This window comes from Polypterus senegalus, chromosome 2 (assembly GCF_016835505.1).
Source record: "Polypterus senegalus isolate Bchr_013 chromosome 2, ASM1683550v1, whole genome shotgun sequence".
Lineage (NCBI taxonomy): Eukaryota > Metazoa > Chordata > Cladistia > Polypteriformes > Polypteridae > Polypterus > Polypterus senegalus.
Window position 1 is genome coordinate 131,829,372 of NC_053155.1, and position 14,978 is coordinate 131,844,349.

At 37.2% G+C, this 14,978-nt stretch overlaps 1 protein-coding gene across 1 annotated transcript in view; it reads right to left on the minus strand.

The window, feature by feature from the left end:
* ildr1a (immunoglobulin-like domain containing receptor 1a) overlaps positions 1-13,163 on the minus strand; it is a 53,095-nt gene extending 39,932 nt beyond the window's left edge. Inside the window, exon 1 of the mRNA XM_039744622.1 lies at positions 12,885-13,163. Coding sequence (XP_039600556.1) covers positions 12,885-12,921 — 37 coding nt within the window. The 5' untranslated portion in view covers positions 12,922-13,163. The remainder of the gene's footprint in view (positions 1-12,884) is intronic.
* Between the last annotated feature and the right edge of the window lie 1,815 nt (positions 13,164-14,978).

Below are 14,978 nucleotides of genomic sequence, written 5' to 3' on the forward strand. Positions count from 1 at the left end.
CTGGTGGTCTGGTCAGAAATAATGGAATTCTCACTGTTGAGAAGTATAGTACAAGCAGATTCTTATCCATCACATAACTCCATCAGGGAAGCATCTGAATCAGTCTCAACTTCATTCTGCAAGAACTATCTTCTGCAATGGATGGTATAGCCTCACAGAGCTCTAATCTCAACATAGAGGCTGTCTGGAAATACATGGAGAGACAGAAGCAAGCAAGACAGCCCATGTCTACGGAAGAACAGTGTCAAATTTTTTAAGATACCTAAAACAATCAGCTGATTTTCTTATATAAACTACACAAAAGATTACCTACAAAAAGTGATGCAGTTTTAAAGGCAAAGGGCATTAACAACAAATACTGACATGGCTTTTTTACTGTTTAGTACTCTTTATAATAATGTTGATACTTAGAAACTGTTCATTATTTTTTCACAGCATCTTTGCTTTACAGAATTTTTTTTTTTATATAAACATGCCCTGAGATTTTTGCACAGTACTATAGTTGTGCATTATATAATACCAGCATTATAGGAGAGAAATTGAAAACCTGAAAAAAGATATGTAATTACACATACTGTATGAATCCTTACAACCAATCAACAAATTAATAGCATTGGCATTAGTCTATCAGGTGGTGTTTCATTCTGGTTCTAAGACAATCTGTGCATTCGAACTATGGTTTGATTTTACACTTTACACAGATGTTCAGTACTACTGTATGGTCTTGGTGCTATAATGCTATAGTAATAACCAGTGATACAGAGTGTATATGTTGAGTGATGAATGCTGTTATTTTATTGGGTCTGTATTGCGTTTTATTTCAAGTTCTCAACTGTAATATTACTTTAGGCAATATTATTGACATTAGGCATATTCATACTCGCACCATTGCTCTTCACTCTTTCTGTAGAAATACCATTAAAAATCATTTGTTTTATACAGAATGTATTTTCGATTATAAAACAGCAACTGAGGTTATTTCACTAGTTTTAGTTTAGTAATTTGGCTAAAATAATTACTACAATATTTTATATTACAACTTGTGAGATATTTGGTTATTCTTTTAGATATTTGATATTTATATACCCTTGTAGAAAATAATTTCTTTTGCGGGTATGTTAGAATGCCGCCAGCAAGAATGCCTGTGTAATCCATTGTTTAGTTATCAACATAGATATTAGCTGCACCAAGACTGTTTTTTTTCTATTGCTCTGTGAATTAGAGGCACAGTTGCCTAATTTTTCCCACATTTATAGATTACTTATCTTGCAGTCGTCGGAGGAATTCCAAAACATGTTTCCAAAACACTCACAACAGGCTTGCTGTGGGATCTGTAGACCGTGGCATGGTATCTTTCACTAAGACGTACAAATAAGACTATATTACAAAGTCAAATAAATTTGTAAGATCTGGGAGCCCCCGACTTACTGAATTTCATACCCAGTGATTTTAGTACCGAGTGATATGTCACTTGTTTCCTGAACTAATAAATATTATATCACACTATAAGACAATTCTTATTTATCCATTTCAGTATCAATTAATATCACCAATATTCCAGTATAGATATTAGACACACCTTGTCAGTTTTAGCATTTCTATCATGAGGCACTTTTTTCCCTAAACTAACTTTCTATTTCAGTACCTTCTACCTGAATTCCACTTCACTTTTTTACAATCCTTACCTCAAAATTTCACTATCCCCATCTGCTTTCTGGACCATTATTAACTCTTATTGCATTACCTTTTATAAGCCGTTTTATTTAAAAAAATAGCATTTTATATCTTACAACTCCAATTTCCAAAATGTTGGGACGCTGCATAAATCAAAGCAGAATGCAATGATTAGCAAATCTCATACACTCATTTTATTCATAATAAAATACAGAAAACAAATGTTAAAAATGAGACATTTTACTTTTTCACGGATAATACTATCTCATTTTGAATTTGATGGCAGCAACACATCTCAAAAATGTTGGGATAGGGACAACAAAAGGCTGGAAAAGTAAGTGATACTAAAGAAAAATTTTGCAACTAATTAGGTTAATTGGCAACAGGTCAGTAACAGGATTAGATATAAAAAGAGCATCTTACAGAGGCAGAGTCTCTCAGAAGTTAAGATGGGCAAAGGTTCACCAATGCAAAAAAACTGCATCTACAAATTGTGCACCAAATTCAGAATAATATTCTTTAATGCAAAATTGCAAAGACTTTGAATATCTCATCATCTGAAGTACATAATATTATCAAAGATTCTCAGTATCTGGCGAAATCTGTGTGTGCATAGGACAAGGCTGAAAATCAGTACTGGATGCCTGTGATCTTCATGCCTTCAGATGGCACAGCATTAAAAACAGGCATGATTCCGTCATGGAAATCACCGCATGGGCTCAGGAACACTCCCAGAAATCACTGTCTTTGAACACAGTTTGTTGTGCCATCCTCAAATTCAGCTTAAAGCTCTATCATACAAAGAAGAAGCCATATGTGAACATGATCCACAAACGCTGCAGTCTTCTCTGGGCCAAAGCTCATTCAAAATAGACTGAGGCAAAGTGAAAAACTGTTCTGTGGTCAGAGGAATCGATATTTCAAATTCTTTTTTGGAAAAAAATGGATGCCACATCCTCTGGACTAAACAGGAGGGGGACCATCTGGCTTGTTATCAGCGCTCATTTCAAAAGCCTGCATCTCTGATGGTATGAGGGTGCATTAGTGCCTATAGAATTGGCAGTTTGCACATCTGGAAAGGCACCATCAATGCTGAAAGATTATATACAGATTTTAGAGCAACATACTGTATGCTCCAGTCCAATCCAGACAATGTCTTTTTCAGGGAAGGCCTTGCATATTTCAGGAAGACAATGCTAAGCCACATAGTGCATCTATTACAACAGCATGGCTTCATAGTAGAAGTGTCCCGGTGCTGAATTAGTCTTCCTGCAGTCCAGATATTTTACTAATTGAAAATATTTGGCGCATCATGAAACTGAAAATATGATAAAGATGACCCAGGGCTGCTGAGTAGCTAGAATCCTTTATCAGACAAAAATGGGACAACATTCCTCTCCCAAAAGTCCAGCAACTGGTCTCCTCAGTTCCCAGACATTTACAGACTGTTGTTAAAAGAAGAGGGGATGTTACATAGTGCTAAACATAGCCCTGTACCAACTTTTTTGAGATGTGTTGCTGCCATCAAATTCAAAATGACCTTATTCTTTTCTTAAAATGGTACAGTTTAAATATCTGACATGTTTTCTTTGTTCTATTGTGGATAAAATATGGGTTTATGAGATTTGCAAATCATTGTATTCTTTTTTATTTACATTTTACACAGCATGACAACTTTTTTGCAATTGGGGTTATAAATTTAAATCTACCTTGGATGGATACCTGGTTGGTAAGCAATTTCCAGGAACAAAAGTGGCTCCAAGAGGATATTAGACAAAGCCAGCAACAAGATCAGAAACTACAGTTAGCAGATCTGACCTACCTTGTAACTAGAAGTCATGCAATGTGACATTGGCTTAGAAAGTTATTTTGACAGCTTATGTACTGTACAGTGACCCCTCGCTATATTGTGCTTCGACTTTCGCGGCTTCACTCTATCGCAGATTTTAAATGTAAGCATATCTAAATATATATCTCAGATTTTTCGCTGGTTCACGGATTTCTGCGGACAATGGGTCTTTTAATTTATGGTACATGCTTCCTCAGTTTGTTTGCCCAGTTGATTTCATACAAGGGACGCTATTGGCGGATGGCTGAGAAGCTACCCAATCAGAGCACATATTACGTATTAAATAAAACTCCTCAATGATATACGATACGCTTCCCTCGCTGTGCTTCGCACACTTCAAAGCTCTAACAGCACGTATTGATTTTTGATTGTTTGCTTTTCTCTGTCTCTCTCACACTCTCTGACATTCTCTGCTCTTGACAGAAGGGGTGTGAGCAGAGGGGCTGTTTGCACAGTGGCTGTTTGCTGAGAAGATACGGACGCTCCTCTAAAAAATGCTGAAAGACTGCCTTCACATTGATCCCTTCATTGCGGCCGCTTTATCGCGGTGCTTCCACTTAAAAGCCCAACAGCCCTATTGATTTCTGATTGTTTACTTTTTCTCTCTCTGACATTCTCCGCTCCTGACACGCCCTCTTTGAAGAGGAAGATATGTTTGCATTCTTTTAATTGTGAGAAATAACTGCCATCTCTGTCTTGTCATGGAGCACAGTTTAAACTTTTGACTAAAGGGTGTTATTTCATGTCTAGAGGTCTCTAATAATGTTAAAAAACGTATTTAGAAGGTCGTAAACAGGTTTTCTATGCTCTAACTGTGAAAATATTAGATTTATAAATAAAGAATCCTACTTCGCGGAAATTCATTTATCGTGGTAGAGTCTGGAACGGATTAACTGCAATAAACGAGGGTTTACTGTAATCTGTTGAAAAATTGCTCATTTAGTCTTTAAAATTCCTGTCAACACTTTTATAAGTAAACCGGAGTTTTCACGACATCCAGTTTCTTACTCAAAAACAAATTCTAGCAGTTAGTAAAATACATCACTTAATGTCATTTGGATGCATCAGAAATTCATACAAGCATGTACTGTGTAAAATTTTTGTTTCCATTATTTAATGACCAAAATGTAAGCCTGCAGCGTCCATGTACATGGTGCCAACTCAGTTAAATTAGAGGGAAAGCAAAGATTTCTACATTTAGCAATCTGAGTATGGCAATGGAAACAATCCTCCTTTAATCTGTGGAAGGTGGCGGGCTTTCAGTTTTCATTTGATGCCCACTCCTTCATACACTTTCAGAACCTGGAGCTGACCATGTCCACTTCCTCCTATATTCTGTACGGTCAAACAATTCATAGTTCTAAACTGGCAGTGAACAAAGATGGTGTGAATGTTATCTCCTGTGATGTGCTTTTTCAATGACTTCCTCCTTCCAGGATTGGCAGGGTGTTGACAACACACCAGCCCTTCATATACCCCAAGATTAACCTCTGCTCAATGAAAAGCAGCACAGAGTATTTATGCTTTGCACAGCTCTACTGTATGCCCATCTCAAATAGAAAAAGCAACTGAGATCATATTCACTTTTCATTACTGATGCATTCACCTTCAACCCATTATGAATTTTGCATATACAGATCTTGCCACCGTAAACATGGGTATTACCAGTGGAAAACTAACACAGCCAACAATCATGCCAAGCCATATGCAAATGAATGCATAATCACTGGAGAAAATCATAAATTCTTCCAAAATTGACAGAGAATAGTGGCGCCAATTAAACTGGAGACTTTCTGTAACTAGAGCCATGAATAAATGTTTGCATTGGTTTTTTTAACAAATAAAGGTCTCTTATTTTACATTCTCAAACTTAACATTTCAGCCAGTCCTAACACAACGTTGACCATAGGCTATTTCTTACCATTTGCTTTGGAAACGCAGGTTTAAGAATGAGTGAATTCTGTACATTATAAAAGTTTTGGCTTTTAGGGGAGTTGTACAGTACCCACATTGCCTGAAAACTACAGAAAAATAAAATTTATGGGTACAGTATATAAGCAGTATATAAGTCATCACTGGAGAGAAATAATTGTCTTTAAGGTGGAGTTACAACACAATATGACAATGTGTTAGTGTAACACCACTCACCTTTCCATAGGAAGCAATTCCCTCAAGTGAATAGAAAAAAATGCTGTAAAAATGAATAGGAAAACAAAAATATTGTTCATGTATCCAAAAAAAAAAAAAAAAAGATTTGGCTACAGAAAAGGAAACATTAAATGGAAACGTCTGAAACTCACAGCACACTGCTTTTTCCTTGAAAGCTATTTCTGGACCGCATAATATAAAAAAAGAGGGGATGCAAATGTTGCTAAAAAGGTGTGCGCTTTATTTACAATATGCACAAAATGCATTTCTAGCATGGCGAGACACAAAACTTAATCCCAAACCACTGGGACAGAGAGGTCTACTTCAAAAGTATTTAGAATGGTCATGCTACCTTAATGCTAGAAACAAAGAACTATGACATCCTGTTATATGGTGCAATTGAGAAAACCCTGCCAGAGCAAAAAAGTATAAAGTTTCTTTTAATAAACATACGCCCCTAGAACACATTTTCCTTGTTGGTAAATAACATAATGCACAGCAGTTTTCTTCATATCTGACTTATTTACTGCATCAACGTTCACTGTGCCATCTTTGAATTTGGGTGGCATGGTGATGCAATGGTTAGTGCTGCTGTCTAACGCCACAAATAGATTGACTTTGAATCCCAGCCAGTGTACACTTTCTCAATGTCTGTGTTAAGCTGATATCACATTACATAACTTCTACTCATTGCGTATATCAGACTTAACAACCACAGTTACTGATCTTGATTCTGGACCATGTCAATTTAAACGACTGAAAACTGCTGCTCATGTCACATTTACTGACTAAGTGTGGACTTTCCAGCACAGGCATGCTCGCCTCTTTTTCTGACAGCCAATAATGGGGTTGGCACTGTACAAGGGTATAACAGCTATGATGAGTTCAGCCTCAATCTCACTTCTTTGGTTCTTTTTCCCACTTTCTCTTGTGGTATGAAAAATATAAGATATCAGACAAGCTTCTCTTTTGCTGTGAGGTCCGAAACACCCACCATTCCTAATTTCTTGTTGCTATATTATACAAATTGTACTTCCAGAAAAGCACTAATTGGTTGTCAGGTCTTAGGCACACAAATACATCCGTAAACCTAAAGGCAAAACCTGATTGATTTTATCGGAATGAGACTAATTGGGAGCGAGTCAGTGGGTTTATCACATTACATAACAGGCATCACAAGACAATGCAGCTGACTGCCACCACCTCACTAAGATTATGTAAATGTAAAGGCTACGACTGAAGATCATTGTAACTCTGTGAAAATCATGGAATTCACTTTTCCTGCAGTGTTTCTTGTACCCCAAAAGTTGCTGAGAGAGACTACGGAGTAGTGAAATGAATTGAGCAGCTTAAAAAAAAAAAGGAGAGAAAAGGAAAATTTACATTGCTTAGAGTCATTAGCACTACAACAGACACCTATGTGGCTTTTTCATAAACATTAATGAACACATTCCTGATGACTACATCTCTACAAAAGAGCTACCGTCATGATTACTTTACACTTCAAAGGGCCACAGAGTGTAAACAAAGCATGCTGCCATTACTTGTATATTTTAACTCATTTAAAGTTTCTACATTTAAACAAGTCTACACAAATAGTCACAAACTACAGATTTTGGCAACCACTTCAATACAGCACGATTCTATTAAAATCTTGAAACTTTTTTTTTTATTTAAATCGAAGTTAATGTCCTGCATTTTCAGAATGACTTGGGAATGTGTTAATCAGCCCCGATCAGTGTCAATGTAGCATATTACATTGCTCCAATTTCTGTGTTGGTCTTTATCCAGGCTTTACAGCTTTCCTCCTATTTACTAAGAGTGTCTGTGGTGCCCAATGCTCCCAGGATAGACTCTGCTACCTTCCTGAACTGGACAGAGCAATGGATAGATAGGTAATTTGATAATAAGCTTAATAATATCTACCAAACACTACACTGTGCAACATGAGAAGAAACATTGTTTACTGAACTGAATCTTTCACAAAAAATATTGATATTTTAAAGTATTGGTTACAGCCATAAAAATTCTGGTTACAGTGTGCAACAAAAACTTACACTCAAAACATTATGCACAAGTTATATAACAAGATACTTGGGTGTAAAGCAGAGGCTAACGTCATGCACATTGTTTAAACATTCACCATGCAATCTGTAAAAGAGTATATTCAAACTGTTTGCTTTTTTTTTTTTAAATGGTGTAGGGCAGGGGTCCTCAAATGCAGTCCTGGAGGGCCCCAGTGGCTGCAGGCTTTCATTCTAACCATTTTCTTAATTAATGACCTGTTTTTGCTTCTTTTGAATTAACTTTATCTGACTTGTTCTTGAAAACTCAGCCCCCTTAATTGTCTCTTTTTCCTTAATCTTAATTAGCAGTCAAACAATAATGAGCTATAAAACTTGAGCAGCAAACTGTGTCAATCGTAAAATTTTCTGAAAATAAAGAAAGATTAAGGTCTCAGGAATGTTGATCTACTCAGGTCCCCAAAACATTTTAACAGTGCCCTCAGAAAAGAGAAAAATCAATAATTTTAGAAATGCACAATAAGAGCAGCAATAAGCCACTGAACTAAAGAACGAGTTTAACTAATAACAAGAATCAGAGCCTAAGTAAGCAACTGCTTGGAGTGAAGATAGTTGGAGATTGAGGCCCTGACTTAGTTGGTCTTCTGTTGACTAACTCACTTCATATTTCAATTCTGTTTGGGTGCCATTTAAGGAAAGAAATGAAGCAATTCTGAGAAATGATGAAGAAATTTAGAGGAACAGATCTTAAAATAAGTCAATTAAAATTAATTCACAAGAAGTTAATTAGCAGCAAAAACAGAGTACTAATTAAGAAAAGGATTAGAATGAAAACGTGCAGCCACTGGCCCCCTCCAGGATCGGAGTTGTGGACCCCTGGTGTAGGGCATCTCTAACCCATAACTGTAATTGGAGCTCATTGACTGTAATGCCTGACACCTATTTAGCTTTATGAGAAGCACTTAGCTATGACATCTACAGCCTTTTTTTCTGCCTAGACTGTGAATGCTTTAAATCATGTTTTCAATATTATCAAGAAGTGGTATAGTGGTGTGTGTGTTATTAATCTAAACAGATTACGTTTGCCTATTATTGTAACTTAGTTGAAGATCATATAAGAGTTATTTGGGTATTTCTTTTCTTTTGCAACTGTACAGGGATCAATTATGTTTTCTGATCTTACTTCAAAATAGAGAAGACAGTAATTTGAAATATTTTTATTTTTGAAGAGTCTGGATGAACAAACAGATGGAAATGACACTCGAGTAGCTTCTCCTTTTTGTGCTCACTGTTACAGGCATCTGTGACTGTTTTTGTTAATTCTGGATACAATTAAGAGAACCAACCCTTTATAACATAGCTAATTAAAACAAAATAAATGAACTGAGTAAAGATGTTCCTACTTAAAAAAAACCTATGCAAAAACATGCCAAAGATTTTTAAAAAAATGATTTACTTGACAGAAGAAAAAACATAAAAAGGCAAGGTAATTAAACAAGATATCCAATTAACTGGATTATGAAATAGTTACTGTGATGGTGATCCTGAGGAGTGAGTTCATTATAATCAAACAAAATTACAATAACATAAAAATACTCCTTTAGTAGAAATGAATGCCCTTTCAGACGCCACTATTTTAAAACAGTAAAAACTGATCGATTGTAAACTCTAAAATCTGGCTTTGGCTTGCACATATTTACATTACTTTCTAGCTTTTTGTGAACCTATTCAGTCTTCTCGTTTTATAGCCGATACATGTTTGGAAGTGTTTATTATATTTGCAAGTGGTAAATATTTACTTATAAGTGACAACTGAGAATGACAATAGCCCTGTCCATGGTAGTGATTTAAATGATCTTCAACACACTGCATGATAAAATGCATTCCTGAAAGAAATCTTTAAAAAATGGCGTGAAATGGTGCATTACTGTTAGCATTGTGAAATGAGTATGAACCCCTTACTCCCAAAGTCTACCAGAAATTATATGCATACTCCGAGGTGTCTTTATGTCAAGCGAACAAAAGGAACTCGGTTGTATGCATGTCAATTCCAAAATGAGATTGTTGTTGCCTTTTTTCTTGATGTTGCCAGAGTACCCTTTCAGTACTCATCACACAACTAAAACACAGAACAAGCTCTTATAATGGAGCAGTTAGGAAAAGCTGATTATTATTCTGCAGTCTGTAGTGAGCTGCACACGTGTTCTACTGTATAATGTATTAAGGCTGAAATATGATTTGAGACCAGTAACCAAGGGACCTTATATGTCTAGTGTTTTCAAATTTCAGAAAAAGATCAGGACCACTGCCCCACCTTAATCTCCAGTTTAAGATGAAGTGGTCATATTCATTTTTGCCATTACAATATCAAGTGCATGGAATCCGATTTGGTAAAGCTCACAGAAACAAAACATCAGTGCAAAGATACAACATAAGGACACCAGTGTGATCACCAATCCCCAACAGGCCCCTCACAACCAATTTGACAAACACACTCAGATCACCTTATCCAATTGTACTCCTGTATGGATTAGTGCTTTAAAATAAGTCAAAATAATGTTTAGCATTTAGTTCCAAATCATCTGCATGTGAAAGTCTCTAAACTTGAATTTGAATCAAATTCCCAGTTTGGTTATCTGAATTGCATTCAGCAAGTGAAATAAATATATAAGGTGAATTTAAATCAGAAGGCCTGACTTGGCCACTCCAACACTTTCCTTTTTTTCTACTGATGAGCCACTATGTTTCACCGGTATTATTATGCCTTCTGAATAATGAATTACCAGCCAAAGATTGTAACATTTTCTTGTATATGTGTAGGCATGATTTGCTCCATTACATCCCCAATTTCTTTGCTGCAGTAACCATTAGTTACATTTTTCAATAAAGGGAAGTGAGCTGGTTGAAAAGCATTGTCCAAAATCATGACACACTCCCCAAGTCATATTGCACAAAACAATATGTATGCCGTGGACTGTCTTCTGTTCATTTCTCTCTCCACACGTTTATTTTTGTGTGTACACTGTTTTTGCCTTACAGAAGAAAACAAAATTTTAGTATGGAACCTAAGCAAGCTTTTATATATGAGGCCACGTTGATTTTTTTTATGGATTTTGAATGTACTCACTAGGTTCATTAGGCTCTATAACATGCTGTTAACTTAAGGGATCAATTAAAATAAACCCAAAAGCATATATGGGAGGGGTAAAATAAGCTTCCTAAAGAGACACAACTTAAATGACTGCAAGTGAAGAGAAGAGGGTGCCCTGCCTTCGACTGGTGCCACATCTACAGTTAGTCATTGAACAATTAGTGTGTGATATAAAGTGTCTTACACACATGCACCTCTTTAGAAAGAACTTGTTTATGCATCACATCGAGGAACTGAACAAAAATGACCCATGTTTAGATGTCCAAAGCACCTGTGTATTTTACAAGGCTCACGGTATTGCTCAAGTGTAATGGAAAAACCTAGCAACTGCCATTTTTTCCAAAATGGAGTTTAGTTTTTGGATTTACTAGATCTTTCCTTATGTTATAAGGTAGTGGTGATGACCAAATAGGTCTTCATCCTGGTCATAGCACTATGGAAGAAGCTAGTATGTACAGTACACAGTATTTTACATACTGCAAGACAAAAACCTACAAACTTCACTGATCAATGAGGAAAGAATGGCTACCAATGAAAACTCTGGATTATGATCATGTGATTTAAATAGCAGGTGTTAATTCGAGAAAAAGAAAAAACTAAACTGTGTAAGTGAAGCTCAGGAAAAATGGAATTTAGAGATTGTTAATTATAGGGGCAACAATTCTGTCAATTTGCCGAACACTTGAAAGATGTGACATACTAGGTTTTTCCACAGTCGGTGAGATTGTATGGGGAAAATCCTACCCTCCCCCATATATGGTCTTCCAGCACACTTGCTAAATGAATAAATTGCGTGCTGTTTTGGAAACGTGGGAATCTGGTCAGACTACTTCAGGTCGTAATAATGACAAAGTGTATGCTGCAAACTTTAGGAGTCTCCTATAAAGTGCAACTTCGAGAAAGTTTACATTTAAAGCCAGCCACACTCCAGTTTGCATGCGGTTTATTTTTTGGCTTTATGTTCACCATATTCGTCTGTCCATTTTTCACTTTCAAAGTTATATGGGGACAAGGAGTACATAACAGAAATCCTGGAAACATGGATAGGCTCTGGCTCTATACTATCCCATCATGCAGATTTGGCAGTCTCTTTGGTTAGTATGTGCGTGTCCTACAATGAGCTGGTGGTATTTTAGCCGTTAGAATGTACCCCATCAGCAGTAGTAGCACCAGTGGCTGACCTACATACCAGATGTATTTCCAGAAAATTAATCCAAACGTGCAAATAATTGATGCAGTATTTTATACTTGAAATTAGCAAGGGACCTTTTATGGAAATACGACACAATACGCGCACTTATTCACGGGGATAAAGCAAAATTAACATCCAATTTAGAAACAAGCATGACAGGAAATGTTGGCATAATTTAAAAAAAGAAGCTGTCTATTACTTGCTAAACAACTTTTAAAAATTAATAAGCACGTCTGAATTAATACAAGGAAAGCAAATAAAAACATCATTTTTACAATCGCTCAAGCAGTGCCTTATAAAAAATATCATTATTGGAAATAACAACTGAACAAGAACTTGAAGTGTGAGCTCCGAGAACAGCCAACAGTGGCTTAACATTCGCCTAGGCCAGCGATGCTCCTCTCGTATTTAGCCTGTTCGAGAAGATACCGACTTGGTCGGAAGCCTTCGGGATGTAAACAAAAGAGCGCAGACTTTTTAATACAGCACAACACTTAGACGACAAAGCAGCAAGAAACTTGAAATCCTCAGTGACCGCCTGTAAAACGCATCCTTTTTTTGATCACAAATCGACTACATATACTCCACATCCTTATATATCACGGATCGACTACGTGTTAACACCGCGGGCGCGCACCCTCTTATGGGAAACTTAGTGCGGCTTCTTCACCTGCCGTGCGTTAACCCTTTACGCATGCGTCATCGAGAACAATTTGCTGGGTGAAGCTTGAAAAAGTAGTTTCCTATCAACCACACCAAAAATAAATCCTTCATACGTTCACTCACGAATCTTTAGTATACATGTATAAGAAAATTCAGCACTCCGAGAGCCGGCTTCACACGTACCTGTTGGCAAAAGACAAGCAAGAATGAATTTCCTCATTGTGATAGTGAGGTCCTCGAAATGTAGCCACGGAGTGAAAGCAGTTCGTCCTTCTAAATAATTAACTCTCTTTCCTTTTCCTTTTTTTTTCGGTCACATAATGATACAGAGTCTGAATACGCTGAAAGTTTTCGTTCGAAGGTGTTTATCCCAGCCCAGTGGCTCACCGTTTCCAAACCGGTTTCAGTTTCTTACGCATACTGGCGCACCAGCGCTACCTTCCCCCACCCATTCAGTAGACTAGAATTACAACAAGCCCCACCCAGAAACAGGTGAATCACGTGACGTTCAGCGGCCAGGGCCGGAGGTCTGCGGCATTAGCGAGACGGTAAACTATGACATCGGTAGGGAATCGAAGAATGTAATAAGGTACAGTATGTATGAGGTGTAGAGCTACTCTACAGACGTAACACCAGTATAACTGAGCTTGTATTTCTCCCTTTCTGTTTATCATTAGGATGACTGCAGTCAAGTCCTCATGAAGGTGGGAAGTGATGAGCAGTGATTGAGATGTTTGATGATAAAGGGAGTAGTTTGGGCCACACTAATGAAACTTGAGCGACTGGGACACAAATTATGGCAAAATGTTACCACTGTAATCAGATGCTTCATTTGACTCTGCTATTGACAGTTGACACTTAAAATGTCTGTCCTATGTACAGGTAATGCTTCCAAACATTGAGTCTGAGTCTGAATGATGTGACTTTTGCAGTCATTCTCACTAGAAGTTATACTGAGGTAGGGGAGGGTATTTCACATTTACACGTCAGGTTGTAGACCTAATATTAAAGAAAGATGAAGTAGTAGAAAGGGCAAGTCCCTGAAAAGGTGTAGGGTCTGGGGCAGTTTAGCAAGTGTGGGTTTCCTATGTGGTGGGTTCAACATGTATTCAGACCCCTTCACTTTCTGCATACATTATTGTCTTGTAGATTTAATTTTAAATGTATACATTTGCTATTTTATTAATGCTATTAATTTCCACTCATTAACTAATAATGACAAAATGAAAACATGTTTATTAAAAGTCAAAAAGTGAAATTTTGCATTCATGTAAGTGTTCAGACCCTTAATTCGGCACTTTTTTGAAGCCCCTTCATGTATTCTTGCTTAAGTCTCTGCAAGCTTTGCACACTTGGGAGTTGGGCAGTGTACCCCATTCTTCCTGGCAGATCCTCCCAAGCTCAGTTAGATTAGCTGGGAAGCATCTGTAAACTGCCATCTTCAAGTCTCTCCTCAGATGTACTGTGGGGTTTTAATCGGGGCGTTGGCGGGGCCACTAAAACACAGTCAGAGTCAGCATTGTCTTGACAGCATGTTTTGGGTCACTGTTGTATTTAAAGGTAAACTGTCCCCCAATCTGTGTTTGTTTACACTCTGGAGCACATTTTCCTTCAAATATGATCAGTCACCCTGTCCCTGCTTAAAAGCACCCTCATAGCATGATGCTGTCACCACCATATTGATACTGTTATTCAGACAGAATGCTTGGAGTTCTAACCAAAGAGTTCATTTTTTGTCTCATCAGACCAGACCAGAATTTTTTTCCTCATGTCCTCAAAGCAGGTCCAAGTGGGCTGTTATATTCCTTTTTACTCAAGAGTGGCTTTCGTGTACAATGAATACCTTTTTGATGGAGTACTGCTGAGATGGCTGTCCTTCCAATAAGTTCTCCCATATCCGCAGAGAACTTCTGAAGCTCTGTTAGAGTGAACATTGGGTTTTTGGTCACCTCCCTGACAAAGACTGTTCTTGCTGGTTACTTGGTTTTGACATTAGGACAATCTGGATGAGAACAGGGCATTCAGCTCAACAAAGCTCACCAGTCCTATCCACTTAATTCATCCTAAATAATACCAGCCCAGTTTTGAAGATCTCTAAAGTCCTACTGTCTACTAGAATACTTGGTAACTTTTTCCATGTATCCGTGGTTCTCTGTGTGAAGAAAAACTTCCTAACATTTGTGCGAAATTTTCTGTTACCAAGTCTGAAACTGTGTCCCCATGGCCTTGATGAAGTCATTTTAAAATAAAAGTCTTGATCCACTTTGCTAATTCCCT